The following is a 15683-nucleotide window of genomic DNA, read 5'->3' on the forward strand; positions in this document are numbered from 1 at the left end:
AAGCAGGGAGGAAGGAAGGAAAGAAGGAAGAAAGGAAGGAAGAAAGGAAGGAGGCTGAGGGGGCTGCTTTTCAGCAACTCTAGCCCTACTTTGCTATTGTGATTAGGTGAACCACATGTTATAGAATGTTTTATCTGTGATATTCTATTTGGCATTTTTATCTTTTAGACTTGGAATAGTCCCTTCTTAAAATGTGTCAGGTTGCATGTGTTAAATTTGAAGCTTAACTTTTTTTCTGTGCATGATATCTAATCTCTTTTTTTGCATTTCTTTATCTTTAATGGTATCTTCTCAATTTAGGAACAACAGAATATTTCACTTTTATTGTGAGTGTGTTTTTCACACTTTTTTTTTTTGGTGGAACTGGGTTTTGAACTTAGGGCTTTGCACTTGCAAAGCAGGCACACTACTGCTTGAACCACACCTGCAGTCAGTATATTTCACTGTTAAAAATTGTATTTTACACTCTGTAATTAAAGGAAATAGCAGAGCTGAAATAATAACTCTTCTAAATAGAATTCTTAGATTATCTACTCAGAAGGCATATTCATCATTTGAACTGATGGTCTAGTCTATCTCACCAAAGAACAAGCAAGTTTAACTTTAATGGTAAATAAGATCTGTCAATCTGGTCAGGTTGAGTTAGCATCAGACCTGGAAACACTGAGGTATAAGTGCCTGGAGGCTCCGTTAAGAGTCCAAGGAATTTCTGAATCCTGCAGCAGTCTGACTAGTTGTTCTATCATTTGGATATAAGACTAAGTCAGGTCTCAAGAAACACTAGTAGCTTTTCTAGCTAAGAGATAGCTAAGTACAGAGAGGAGTAGAAGAGAAGGCATTTCTTTTGAGTACACTAGGATAAGCATTTTAATGATGAGTAGTTTGCACTTGTGTTGAGGTATTATTTCTTATGTGCTAAATGCTTGATTTAAGAAGAAAAATATAATCTAGTCCTGGACCCCCAGTTACTCTCAAGGTAGAGGGGGAGGGGAAGAGAGATGGATTAGCAGTCTGTGAATAAAATAAACTCAGCCTGTTGAGCTGTTTCTCTGCTCCCATATCTTCCCCAAACTCATAGATGTAAGTAAGGTCTCTTTGGACATGAAATGGAAAATATAAGACATGTGAGTTAAAATAAGTTTTTAAAAAAGGAAAGCCTATTGCAAGACACAGGTTTCAGCATCAGACAGATAAGACTAAATGGAGCAGTATATTAAATAAATTGCTCATTTGCTAGATTTAACCATTCTATAATGATATATTCTTCAAAACGTCATATTGTACATGATAAAAATATAAATGTTATCTATCATTTAAGAAAAGAGTATTGAAGGAAATACAGCCACTGGCTGCTTCCTAAGGGAGAAGGAAGAATGGTCTGATTAGAAAGTCAGCTGGAGCACAAGATCCATTCTGTGCTGAGCAAGGGTAAGTGGTAGTCTCTGGCTGTGCTGCCTTAGCTGCCTCTGTGAGATTGTGTGATCTTGGCACTCCATGAGCTACACTCATCAGAGCAGTTCTACTGGCTCAGCTTGATGGGGAATGTAATTCATGGGCGATAAAATAGGAAGCCATCTGGTCTTGGGTCCAAGTGGCTTTCTGCTACCCAGTTTTGTGACAATCTGATCCCTCTCACTCTAGTACATTTCTCAATTAGTTTACAACTTCTAAAGGAGACAGCTAAGATTAATTGGCTCCTTCATACCTTCCATATTAATTATTCTCTCATTTTCTAATTTTAACCCAAAATTTAGTGCTTCATTTTATCAGTGTTTCATGCTGGAGTCGATGGATGGATGAAGAAATGGAAGGATTATCTGACATGTGCATAAATTGATACTGTCTTCATCACTGATTATATCATATACCTTTGCCATGTAACCAAATAATGATTAAATCCCACAAAATCTGAGGCTTATGTTCATTCTTGTTTCATATAGCTACTCACAGGATCACACTTCTATGCAAAATAGCAATTCATTAATACTTATCTTTGGTACCAATATTTTATAGAAATTTACAATTTCACCAAAGGGCAGACTTACTATCATCTTAATATTCACAATGACCCAGTGAGGTAAAGAAGATTATGATTATTCCTACTTTTTAATTAATGAAACAGGGCCAGAGAGGTAAAGAGACCTGCCAAAGCCACCCACTAGTTAGTAAGACACCACGACTCTGCTCTGATTCTCTGACCTCATTATTGCACTTTATAGAATAACCTTTATACTCCCTCATCCTGCTTCATTTTATCAGTATGCAAATGCTATAAATTTTAAAAGACACAAGTTTCTGCAGGAGGCAATCCCAGCAAAGCAAGAACAATATAATTGACCATGAGGAAGGACAACCCTGTGTGTTTGCAATAACCAGTTACTAAACTCTGTTTAAACCACTTAAATGCTGCTGTGGTTTGGAAGTGGTTTGGGTTTGCCCCTTAAAAACTCATAAACTGGAGGCTTGGTGCCCACGGTGCTTTTGTTGAGATGGCAGAACCTTTAGGAGGTGGGAGAAGGTGATTAGATCATAGGGCATGGCCCTCAGAAGGGATTAATGTTGGTTTCGTGGAGTGAACTAGGTCTTGAGAGAATGGATTGTTGTAAAGTAGGTTCCGTTGGGATTTTTTGCTCTCTCTCTTGCTTCCAGTCTCATCAAATGATCTCTCCTGCATAAGCTCCACCAGAGTGAAGGCACCCACCATGAGCCCCTCACAGGAGCTGAGGAAACACTGGCACCACACACACTTGAACCCCCAGAACTGTGAGCTAAACAAACCTCTTTTCTTTATAAAGTACAAAAGTTCAAGTATTTTGTTCTACCAGCACAAAACAGACTGGTACATATATATATTATCTCATTCAATTTGCACAGTAGTACTAGGAGGTAGACACTATCACTATGTCTATTTTGCAGATGAAAAACTGAGGCACAGAGAGATTGAAGACCAAGTTCACCCAATGAGTGGAAGAACAAGGACTCTAATCAGGCAGCTAGGTACAGAACTTAGGACAATACAGTAGAAATGGATTTGTAAGGATAGCAAATCTCCAGTTAGATCATAAAGTCAGAACAAGCAGGAAATAATCATGCAGCAGTAACTTAGTGGTGACAGAAGAGAATAAACAGTGGTGAAAGAAGAAAAATGAAAATAAGGGCAGCTGGTCTGCATATGCGAATAAAGATGCTGACAGAGCCAATCTTGGCTGGGAACCTTGCTCCCTGTAGAGGAAGGGATTAGGTAACGCAGAGTTAGACTCTCTCTTACATACTGCAGTTTGTTCTTTATGTGCAAGATCGTGAATTATTTTTAAAAAAATCAAAGTAGAAATCTGGTGTTGGTGGCTCATGCCTATAACCTTCACTACTTGGGAGGCTTGGGATTGGGAGGATTGTGGTTTGAGGTCAGCTCAGGCAAAAAGTTAGTGAGACCCCATCTCAACCAATAAGTGGATGTTGTGGCATGTACCTGTAATCCCAAGCTACATGAGGGCCAGCTTCTTCTCACCAAAAGAAGTTGGTGAGACCTCCATATCAAGAGAACAAAACTAGGTGTGGTGGTGTGGTGTATGCCTGTCATCCCAGCTATGGAGGAAGCGTGACGTACAGGCTGACTTGGCAAAAAGTGAGACTTTCTCTCCAAAATAACCACAGCAGAAAGTGTTAGAGGTGTGACTCAAGCACCTACCTAGCAAGCATGAAACCCTAAGCTTGAAACCCCAATACTACCCACCACACCATTCAATAAGCAAAGCTATTTCAATTTTGAAGGTTAAATGTGGAGGGGATGAGTGTACCTTTTTGTACAGCATTTCAAGTTCGGCCTTGACGCTCTGCTCCTGAGTTAATAGCGCTGGCCTCACGGGAAATGGCTTGATGGGGCTGGGCAGTGCCAGGATTCTGCCATTATCTCCAAACCACTTCCTCTCCTGTGGGTTAAGCAGAGAAGAGGACCATGTGTGTGTGTGTGTGTATGTGTGTATATGTGTAGATACACATATTATATATATATATATATTTTTTTTTTTTCTATTTGGGCAGAAAGTGGTTTCCAAAACAAACAACACTTGCAAGAAAATTCTGTGTTGACATACATATCTCACGTACCTCCTCTTCCACCCGCAAAACGTGAAAAGTTGCTGTTTCCTCTGAAAATTGAGTTTTCACTAGACACTCCCACAATTAAGTTGTGATATAATTCCCAATCCCCCCCCCAGAATTTAAGATAAAGTTTAAATGAATGCTTAAGAAAAATGTCATGTTCTAGTCACTAAAGATTTTAGGGAAAAAAAAACAAGAAAAACTTGATATTGAGAACATTCTATCTATGGATAATTAACAGTGAATTGGGAAAAGATTGCCACCATCTGATTTAGCAGACGCCCAGATCCAGCTAGCAGAAAAACTGGTTTTGAGCAACTGAGACCCTGTCTTGTTTGAGGATCACATGACATACCGAGAGGCCACAGTAAAAAAGAAAAAAATGAACCACTTTCTGTAGACAGAATGGAAGGAGTGTAGTGGATACAGTGATGTTGAGTGCAAGGCTCCTCTGGGAGCAGCATCTACACTCACGGGCTCCTGCATCAGAAGTCTGTTTTCCATGATGTTCTGATTGGTCCGAGACACCTCCGGTCTGGCCCCAATGTAAAGGCCTTCGTCTTCCAGGAACCTGGGCTGCACATTCTCAGGAAGCTTTTTATAGGTCGGCACTAGGTAGTTCACAGATAAACACAAGAAACATTAGTGCCGGCCTCAACTTCCAGACTGCCATTCGATGAGTGAAGACCACCAACTGAGATATTATTTATGTTCTTTGAAACTACAATTTTCCAAATTAACTTCTAGAAGCAGAAGCAAGGAAAAGATGAATGTGTTCATTTGCAGTATCACGCACTCAGAACCTGACTCACCAGTGTGGCATACAGAGAAGAATGAGAAGGCAGTAATATTCAAAGCAAAGGACTGAGGTACACGTCTCAGCTCTATCGCTCTCAGCTCACTGAATTCAGGCCAGACATTGCTCTGAGTCCTTTCCTTCCGCACAACAGATATAATGAGTTTTACCTCGCTGGGCTCCTGGGAGAATTACATGATGTAAAGTATGAAGAAATGTTTTGTAAATTTAAAAACTTTTTGAGGGATGGGGTGTGGCTAGGTGGCACAGTACTTGCCTAACATGTACAAGGACCTGGGTTTCATCCTAGCACTGAAAAAAAAATTGTTGATATACATGACTATTACCTTAATTATTTGTGCTCTTTTTTTTTTTCCCCATGTGTAGAACAGATCTTCACTGAGAGCCTCCTAGTGACACTGTGGCAGGGCATTTCTGTCTGGTCCTGTTTAGGTCCCAGTAGGAGCAAAGGCAGCAACAAGAAACATAGGTCTACACAGGACCATGTCAAAGAGTGACATGTATGACAAAGAAAATACACAGGTGACAATGACTCAGGGAAGGAGGGATGAACTTGAGAAAACAAAGAGGCTTTGCGAAAGCACACAAGGGAGGAGTGAGGATAGGTAAGACACCTAAAAAACTAGCTAGCATTTGTTGCCCTTAACGCAGAGAAACTAAAGCAGATACCTTAAAGCAACTGAGGCCAACAGGAAAAGGGGAACAGGTACTAGAGAAAAGGTTAGATCAAAAAGAATTAACCTAGAAGGTAACACCCACGCACAGGAAATCAATGTGAGTCAATGCCCTGTATAGCTATCCTTATCTCAACCAGCAAAAACCCTTGTTCCTTCCTATTATTGCTTATACTCTCTCTACAACAAAATTAGAAATAAGGGCAAAATAGTTTCTGCTGGGCATTGAGGGGGGAGAGGGAGGGGGCGGAGTGGGTGGTAAGGGAGGGGGTGGGAGCAGGGGGGAGAAATGAACAAGGCATACCAAGCCTTGTATGCACATATGAATAATAAAAGAAAAATGAAAAAAAAAAACCAAAAAACAAAAAACAAAGAGGCTTTGCTCAGAAGGTGATGATTTTGCAATGACACCTGCAGGCTGAGTAGGAATCAGTGATGGACAGGAGAGCGAATTCAACAAGGGAAGAGCATAAGTGCCACGTGACAATGTTTTAGCCAGTGGTGTGATGTCTGAGAGATGGTCCCATAAGATTCTAAAGGAGCCCAAAAGTTTCTATCCCCTAGTGACACTGTAATTACCATTGTGTTCTAGTTACCTACAATGTCAGCATGGTTACATACCATGCGTGTTTTTACCTACAGCCACAGGCTCACCACACAGCCCAGGGGTGTAGGAGGCTGTGCTTCCTTGGTTTGTGCAAGTACACTATGGGGCTCACATACAATGACAAAATCACTAAACAACACATTTCTCAGAAAGTATTCCTATTGTTAAGCAGGCATGACTGTAATAAGGACTAGGTGTCTTGAGGAAACATGTCATCTTCTAGGAGGCTGTGGTAGTGAGCAAAGGAAGGAATAGAGGAGAGAAAGTGAGGAGGCCTTTAAAGACAGAGAGAGGAGCTTGGGGCTCTGTGCCAGGGAGGGACCCAGCAGATGTAAGATTTTAACAGGGCCATGGAGCCTACTGCAGCAGAGTGGTCTAGAGGACACAGAGGAGAAGCCAGGATAGGATGACCTACGGGAGTCAGAATGTAATGTGAGAATTAGTGTTTACAGGGGACTCATTTTTTTGTGTCAGTATTATCTCACTCTGAATCGACAGTAAATACCTGACCATACTGACTTGTCTGTGTGTGGCCATTTGGATACTTCACTCCCTTCACATCCACACAAACCAACCAATGCCAGTGTTCCTAAAAAAACTCACGTCTGGTCCTCAGGGTAAATATGGTGGGTGCATTTTGTATTCATGAATGAAAATAGAATAATGGAACCTGTTACAGTTGTTCAAAGAAGGGGTAGTGAGGTGAGGGAGAAGGATGGAGGGGGTGATCTAATTAAGATATATGGTAGGCACATGTGTAAATGTCACAATGTATTCCCCTGGTACAACTATCAAATGCTTATCTAAAAAAACACTTAAGCCCTCAAAAAAAAAAAGAAGCATGGGACAAACTAATGTTTCATTCTCCATTCATAGGAGGCTAGACTTCGGCCGATCACTCATCTTTGGTCTCCATAATTTTTCAGTAAGATATCCAATATATGTATGCACTATTATGCTTCCAAAGTTAAATGAAGAAGGGTGAGGTTTCAAATACATGCTCGTCCTGCAGTCCTGGGGTGAACGCACTGTCCTTTGGAAGTCACTGCTCCTAGCAACAGAACAGAAGCTATGGATTCTGACTGCCTATGTTTGTGAGTCACAATACCAGACCCTTCACTCATTATTTCCTCAGTGTTCACGATCAGAACAAATACCCAAGGCATCGTTTAGGTGGTTTTAATTTCCTCCTGTCTTCACTTGAGGAACCTGAGAATAAATGGACGTGCTCAAGTCATACTCCAGGAAGAAAACAGCTGGGTCCACTTGGCCCCTTCATTACTTGGCTGTCGTATGGCCTCCTCGCTGGGCTCACTGTGGAGAGGGTAGAAGGGTAGGGGACGGATCCATGCTCAGGCTTGTCAGAAAAGGTCTCGGGTTCATCCATGGTTTCTCACAGCTCCGCCATGGCCCTTGCCACACTGCCCATTTCTGGCCCTGAGTGTGCCAGCCCCCAAGGAAAGGTTGCTTATGGTCTGCACCTCCATTCCTGGGCCCGACAGTGCATGATGATCTGCTTTCTACCTAAGGATGCTGCAAATGCCCTTCTTTGTACCCTCAAGAAACACCATGGGGCACTGCAGGTAATGCGCGACCCCTGGTGCAGGCCACCGATAGCACACACCTGCCCCCATCACTATCATCAGTGTCTTGGGCTGTTTCCCTAACTCCTCTGGGCTTCTGCTTCCTCTTCTGTAAACTAGGCATGATAAGGACCACCTCTTGCTGGCCAGGCATGATGGCACTCATCTGTAATCCCAGCTACTTGGAGGCAGAGAAAAGAGGATCATGGTCTGACACCAGCCAGGTCAAAAGTGCAAGAGCCTATGTGAAAAGCAAGGCTAAATCCAAAGGACTAAAGTTGTGGCTGAACTGGTAGAGTGCTCCTACAAGGCCCTGAGTTCAAACCTCAGTACTGAAAACAGAAAGAAGAGTAAAAAAGCCTCTGTCCCCCTGGTGGGTACACACTGGCAGATACACTTCACACTCTTAGGAAACTCCCAGTAAACAGTGAGGAGTTATTATTAAAAGCATGTGCTTCTATTCACAATAGCCAAATTATGGAAACAGCCAAGATGCCCCACCACTGACGAATGGATTAAGAAAATGTGGTATCTATACGCAATGGAATTTTATGCAGCCATGAAAAAGAACGAAATGTTACTCGCTGGTAAATGGATGGAATTGGAGAACATCATTCTGAGTGAGGTTAGCCTGGCCCAAAGACCAAAAATCGTATGTTCTCCCTCATATGTGGACATTAGATCAAGGGCAAACACAACAAGGGGATTGGACTTTGAGCACATGATAAAAGCAAGAGCACACAAGGAAGGGGTGAGGATAGGTAAGACACCTAAAAAACTAGCTAGCATTTGTTGCCCTTAACACAGAGAAACTAAAGCAGATACCTTAAAGCAACTGAGGCCAATAGGAAAAGGGGACCAGGAACTAGAGAAAAGGTTAGATCAAAAAGAATTAACTTAGAAGGTAACACACACGCACAGGAAATTAATGTGAGTCAACTCCCTGTATAGCTATCCTTATCTCAACCAGCAAAAACCCTTGTCCCTTCCTGTTATTGCTTATACTCTCTCTACAACAAAATTAGAGATAAGGGCAAAATAGTTTCTGCTGGGTATTGAGGGGGTGGTGGGGGAGAGGAAGGGGGTGGAGTGGGTGATAAGGGAGGGGGGTAGCAGGGGGGAGAAATGACCCAAGCCTTGTATGCACATATGAATAATAAAACAATAAAAAAAAGCATGTGCTTTTAATAATATTGTGGCAAAGTCATACTTTGTGCATTTTTGTCAACTGTATAACAGACTCTAACACCTTGAACTTGTATGGTTCAAAATGGCCTTTCAAAATGAGACAATGATTTGTCCTCAACTCAGCATTTAACTGAAACTCAGAAACAACATGGCATACTCATAGGAAGTCCACATTCCAAAATCCCATGAAGATGTACCTGTCCCCTTCCTTTCCCTCCCAACTGGAATCAGAGAAGGTAAGGCAGAACCCATGGGGCTCTTAACAACCTCAGGGAGGCTCTGTCATTTCCTGTGTCATTGGCTAGCACTGAGTGAGCATGAGGTCCCCAGGCACTGCAGAGAAAAAGAGCAAAGGCCAGAAAAGAAGCCAGAAGCAGTAACTAGCAGGAGGAAGGGAGTCATCAGATCCAGAACCCTGACCATTTCACCAAACTGAGAAACCTTACCAAGTGGGTTTCACATTCTCTCAGACCCTAGACCACACCACTGATTTGATGCAGGGGCCCTCGCGCATCTCGGTGTTTCTTCTGCTATTCTACCAGTAAGTGTTTGCTGAGTATATTTGTCACCCATGTTTTAATTTTTGTCTGAATATATTTCTTGATTGTTAAATCAGATTAGAAACTAGGATCAGTTCTGGAAACAGGCCATCCTTATATACGAGCCATATTTCATCTGAAGGAAAATGAAGACGTCCAAGTTGAGAGGAAGTACCTGTCAGTCTACTGGGTATGAAGAGAATTTCTTTTTCTTTCTGCAGCCAAACATGGGCACTTTCATACTCCGCAGGTCTGACTGCCACAAAATCACTGTCTGCATGATCCAAGCCCGACAGGAAGTCTTCAGCATCCTTTCCATGAAGCAGCTCTTCCTCATCCTGTGTTATATTAAGAGAAACAAGAAAAAGTCACACCAAGATTCTTAGTTTACCTAAGAAAATAATTACTGAATCTGAACTCATCAAACGTATTTTTCCCTTTTTAAAATGAAAGCACAGAACTATATGACCTTTCCTATTCAACAGGTGGGGTTTTGTTGGGTGTTTTCACTAGTCTATATGCCTGAAAGGTATGAAATCAGACAGGACTGACTCAGAAGAGAGCTGATAAGCAAAGTAGTTGAAATCCTAACAAACCCAGTTTCCTTTGAGGTGCTTATTTGTTGACATTTATTTTTAAAACTTGAACTCATAATTATGTAGCATTTAATCTTCTGACCCAGCACTGACCCAAGTGCAAAGACCCTGAGTGGACAGATGTAGATACCATACACTGCTCAGAAGGTCTGGGTTTGTATTCCAGCTTTGCTGAGTGCTGCCTAAGGGACTGAGAGAATTTACTTAACCTTCTGATCCTTAGTATTCTCTAATGTAACATGGGGATATTAATGGGGCTTACCTCTTAGGACTCTATGAGGATAAATTTAAATTAAATGATGCATGTGAAAATTCTAAGCACAGTGGCTATGTTAGCTGAAGTATGTTAACTTTGAGTATTTTCCAGCCTTTTTCTCCTCTCCTCTCTTCTACTTTCCTTCTCCTTCTTCTCTCCTCCTCCTTTTCCTTTTCCTCCTCCTCCTCTTTCTCCTTCATTTTTAGTTAGACAGGGTCTCACTATGTAGCCCAAGCTGCCCTCCAACGTGGGAACCTCCTGAGTCAGTGCCTCTGAGTGCCAAGATTACAGACTTGTACCGCCATTCCTGCTTCTTTTTCTTTTTATTATTTTCCTTTCTCTTTCCTCTACTCCTTCTCCATTTGAACATTTAAACCTGGCACTCATGTTTAAGCAATGTCTTTTAAGATCCTACAGAGACTTTATTTAGCTAAAGACCATGGTGGTAGCCTTTCCAAATATTTCCTTTCCAGATATATGAAACAAAAAGAAGGGAAAAGCAAATCACCATGGAAACCAAGCTTTTAGCATAGCTTGAAGAAAGAGAATGGCAAAAACATCAATAAAAGAACCAATAGCAATCCATTTTTCTACTCCTGTCTACCTCTGCTTTGTGGGGAGCAAAGGCAAAGTAAGAACAACTGCAAAGAAGACCGTAAAGAGAAGTCAGCAAGGCAGCCTCTTGATGACCTAGTTGTCCAGAAGGACTAAATTACTTTGAATATGAAAATACTTGAAAGGTGTCTGGGCAGACCAAAGACGGACTGTGGGAAGGGGTGTCCAAGTGTGCAGTTTTAGAAACATAATGTTCCTGGGGAATTGAGAAGGCAAAGGCTAAAGGGAGAACTACCCTTTAAAGGCAGAGTCATGATTTTAGAAGATGCCCACAAATTGGTCCTTCCAAAGGTGGAGCCTAATTCTCCTCCCTTGGAGAGTGCATTGTCCTTCATATCTTGTTTTATGAGTAGAATATGGCAGAAATAGTGGCAATGACTTCAGAGACTTGGTCTTAAAGGCACCATAGTTTCCTCCTTGAGTTCTCTCTTGGGTCACTTGCTTAAAGGAAACCAGCTGTCATGTCATTAAGAACACCTGAGCAATGTTATGGGGAGGTTCCATGGCAAGGCTGGACCAGCCACCTTGGAAGCAAACCCTCTAGTGTCAGCTAAGCCTACAGATACCTGCAGGCTTGTCTGCAGTCTTCTCAGAGATCCTGAATTAGAGAAAGCTGAATATTGGTACATAAAACAATTACTATAGAATAAGCAGGAACATTTCTATGTTTCTGCAGACCTGGGTAAGAAAATGCATTTCCGGGAGGCATTTTTCAAGGGATGATATTAGAGGCTGAACACAGAAGTATTGCATGTTCCATGCAAATTTTGGAACATTCTGGTGTATTTTCCTTTTTTGACTTTTTAATGTGGTGATATAAAGAATATAAAATTTACCATTTCAACCATTTTAAAGTGTAAAGTTCTGTGGCATTACGGGTATTTGCATAGCTGTGTTACCATCACCACCGTCTATCTCCAGAATTTTTATTTCCCATACTAAAACTCTGTTCCCATTAAACAGTCATTCCCTATTCCTTTCTACTCCCAGACCCTGGCAACCACCATTATACTTTCTGTTTCTATAATTCTGATTACCCTAGGCAACTCAAATAAGTGGACTCACACAATATTTGTCCTTTTGTGAATGACTTATTTCACTCAGCATAATAATGTCTTCAAGGTACATCTGTGTTGTAGCATTCATTTTTCCATTTACCTTTTGGCTAGTGTGAATGTTGAGGTACAACTGTCTATTCAACTATGTTTCAATTTTTATGGGTATATCCTCAGAACAGAATAGCTAGATCACATGGTACTTGTTAAAATTTTAATTACCACCATACTTTTTTAAAACAGTAGCCATAACCATTCTACTTGCCTTACCAGCAGTACACAAAAGTCCAATCTCTCCACACCTTTTTCAACATTTATTTTTTTTAATAATCATTCTAATGGATGAGAAGAGATATTATATTGTGGTTTTAATTTGCATTTTCCTTATGATTAGTAAGGTTAAGTATCTTTTCATGTGTTTATTGGCCATTTGTATATCTTCTGTAGAGAAATGTCTTTTGAAAACCGAAGGTATCTCACTAGTATATACAATTTTCGTGTTTTTATGCATCAGTTAAAAATAAGTAAAATAATTAAAAAACCTTAACCTAATTTTAATGGTTTGTTTTTCTTTTATGTGCCACATACCAGATTCACAGTTCTGGAATGACATCTGTAGCTTGGGTGTGGTATTGGGCACAAAAAGCTGTGGGAGAGAGAAAGGTTTCATTTGCCACAGAGGCAAATACTTTGCATGTGAAATGAACACTAATCATTGTACAGTCTAGCAAGAAAAATCTGCAAACCATATTATTTCATTTTTTTTTGTATAAGAGAAAGATGTGGACAGATTTAATCAAGGCCCTTACTACTCAAACAGTGGGGTGTAATCAAGAGCTACAGAAAACCATGTGAGGCCAGTTCACCTCACTGAGCAGTAATGCCTGCTGCCTTTGTACAGTGATGGCAGGTTTCTCCTCAGCTACTTCCTTCCTTGCTATGCTTTCTCCCTCATCATTTACCTTTGCAGTCTTTCCCCCTCCTCAGTACCATCAAGACACCAAATACCATCTGCTTACCCTTTGTGTGGGTGATTCTTCTTCCTCCCCTTTCTCTTCCTCTTGATTAGCTCCAGCTCTACCTTTTACCTTTGGTTTTTCCTCTGGCTCAGGATCAAAGTTGAAAGTAAAGAAGTTGTAGGCCTCTTCTGCAGAAGGGAAGCCAGGTGGAGCCTAAGGGGAAGCAAGGAGCACCTTCAGATTATTGAATCTGAATGACCCCTCAAGAGTAACTGACAGCTGGCATGATGTTAATGCTATCAGATGCATTGAGGCCTCCTAACTCTGTTGTCTTAGTTGAAGGTTAACTGGATTACTGGTAATGAATTTTTAACAAGAGCAACATGCTGTTGGAAGTTTTAAAAATAATTGTAGTTACTTTATAAAAAAATCAATCATTTACATTCCATTATGCAAATAAATATCTTATTTCCAGGAATATAAGCTTCAGAAATGATTAGTAACATGGCAAAAAGTGGATTCACTGTTACACAGGCCAGTGCTGAGATAATTTTGTTCAGTTATGAGAATTATAAGATTTGTTAACTTTTTTTTTTTAATGTCCTATTTTGTTTTTGGTTCTCCTTGAGTTGGTAATGTTCCTTCTTCCTCAACATGAAGGCTGGTGCAAATTCAGTGCTGAACCAAGTGTCTCAACCCTACTATTTCCTGCCATCCATGAGCCTCCCTTCTTCCCCCACGTGAAGCAGTATTCTAAGCTCTCCAGCTAGATTCTAGGAGTTTTGAGAGCCCACTCCTTTCTCACAGTTTTTTTTTTTTTTCTTGTATTCTCCAAGGCAACAGGGCTCAGGTATGTGGATGGACATCTGTTATTGGGTAGTTTTGGAAAACACAAAAAACTACTATTTAAAGAGGCAGGATTTCTCACCTGGGGTTTAGCCTTGATTTTTCGTGCAGAATCACGGAACTTTACTCTTAAATAACTTTGTGAATCATCTTCTTGTTGAGTCCCTGGTACCTCTTTACCTGACTACATGAATGGGAAAAATGACAGATAAATCAAGTAAGTCAAGAATCTAAGGTTGTTCTAAATTAAAGGTTATAACCCTTTATCTTGTTACTATTGCTGCATCTCATCATTTAGAGGGATGAAATGCTTACAAATTTCAACTATACTTAAAAGTTAAGATGGCCAAACATTTTCTTACTCAACCTTGTTTCTGTTAAGGCTATGTAAATGTAAAATTATATACTCAATAAGTCCTAAAGTGGAAGATTCTATAGATCAAAAGATTGTGCATTTTGCAGAAGCTAATTCGCAAATAATCTATTTAAAAATCATCAGTAATGTTTGAGTATAAGTAATTCCATTGCTTCCTACCCTTCTTCCCCCAGGCACAAGGTTTGTTTCTCACTGAGCCTCGGGACTTCTTGTTCATTTGGTGAACTGTCTATTTGGTGAGACTTCTGCCTATACAGGTCAAGTGTCCCTTATCCAAAATGCTTGGCTTCAGAAGTATTTCAGATTCTGGATTTTTGGGAAGGTTTTGGAATGTTTGCATAGATGTAATGAGATATCTTAGGTATGGTTCCAAAGTCCAAATACAAAATTTATTTATGTTTCATATACACTATACCTCATACACATGACTGAAGATAATTTAATACAATATTTTTAGTGCATCTGTGTTTTGACTATGATCTATCACACAAGATCAAGTATGGAATTTTTTCCTTGTGGTGTCATGTCTGTGCTCAAATAGATTTGGATTTTGAAGCATTTCATATTTCAGATGTGTGCATTAAGGATGCCCTTAACTTGTACTTGCTCAATGTGAGATTCTCTTTCTGTTATTCCCTTTGTCCTCAGAATCAACTTCCCATTCATCTCTCCTTCTAAACTCTCCCATCTAGAACCTTTCCACTTAGCAAAATCCAAATGCTGTGCCTTTCTTTTGAACAATTTGAATCCAATTTTGAACAATTAGATTCTACAATAGTAGCATCTAAATAATTCTACCATCCCATTAATGTATCTAGATATTCAAAATGAGAAGGTACAACCTCAGTCTACTGATGGAAACTTGATCACTATTATTTGGATTGAGACATTTCATAGCACGGAACAATTTTCACTTAACGACAATCATGTGGGGACTTTTAATATATCTGTCTCAAGTCCTTCCTGTTCCTCAAGACCATGCAAAGCATCCAACATGATCTTTCTTTTCTAGAATCTTATCATCTTAGTCAAACCTGGTACTGTTCTTATAAGCTTGGTCACTGAAATCATGAGCTCTAGAGTCAATACATCTGGCTCTGAATCCCAGCTCTACCTCATGTAACTTAGTCTATTGGTTTGAGCATCAAATGGGATAATGTTCATGAAATATAAGCCATATCTCAATGTTTGCTGCTATCTCATGGCTAGTTTTCTTGTTACATCTCTATCTTGTCTCCCAAGTTTGTATGTACATAATGTGACTATAAATGTTTTATTTTGGCCTGCCAGAAGCCAGAGCCTGAGAAGGTTTTTTTGTTTGACTGCTTTTGTTTTTGTTTTTGATTTTATTTTTTGCCTGTGGTTGATTTTGAGAATTAATACCAAAGAACAGGAATTGGGGACTGGGGAGATTTAAATAGGATGGAAAGTCAATTCAAGGGAACATCTTAGAGTCAGTGTTTGCAATGGG

The 15683-nt window shown here is 40.3% G+C and overlaps 1 protein-coding gene across 8 annotated transcripts in view; it reads right to left on the reverse strand.

Moving 5' to 3' along the window:
• Positions 1-15683, reverse strand: part of Cc2d2a (coiled-coil and C2 domain containing 2A) — a 99655-nt gene that overhangs the window by 63211 nt on the left and 20761 nt on the right. For 7 of the 8 annotated variants that reach the window (XM_020171637.2, XM_074042583.1, XM_074042584.1 and 4 more), the window contains 5 exons: positions 13919-14020; positions 13051-13203; positions 9685-9847; positions 4576-4712; positions 3798-3929 (listed from right to left, as the gene is read on the reverse strand). In XM_020171637.2, the coding sequence (XP_020027226.2) occupies positions 3798-3929; positions 4576-4712; positions 9685-9847; positions 13051-13203; positions 13919-14020 (687 nt within the window). The remainder of the gene's footprint in view (positions 1-3797; positions 3930-4575; positions 4713-9684; positions 9848-13050; positions 13204-13918; positions 14021-15683) is intronic. The other variant, XM_074042580.1, reaches the window with a different exon arrangement.

This window comes from Castor canadensis, chromosome 9 (genome assembly GCF_047511655.1).
Source record: "Castor canadensis chromosome 9, mCasCan1.hap1v2, whole genome shotgun sequence".
NCBI lineage: Eukaryota > Metazoa > Chordata > Mammalia > Rodentia > Castoridae > Castor > Castor canadensis.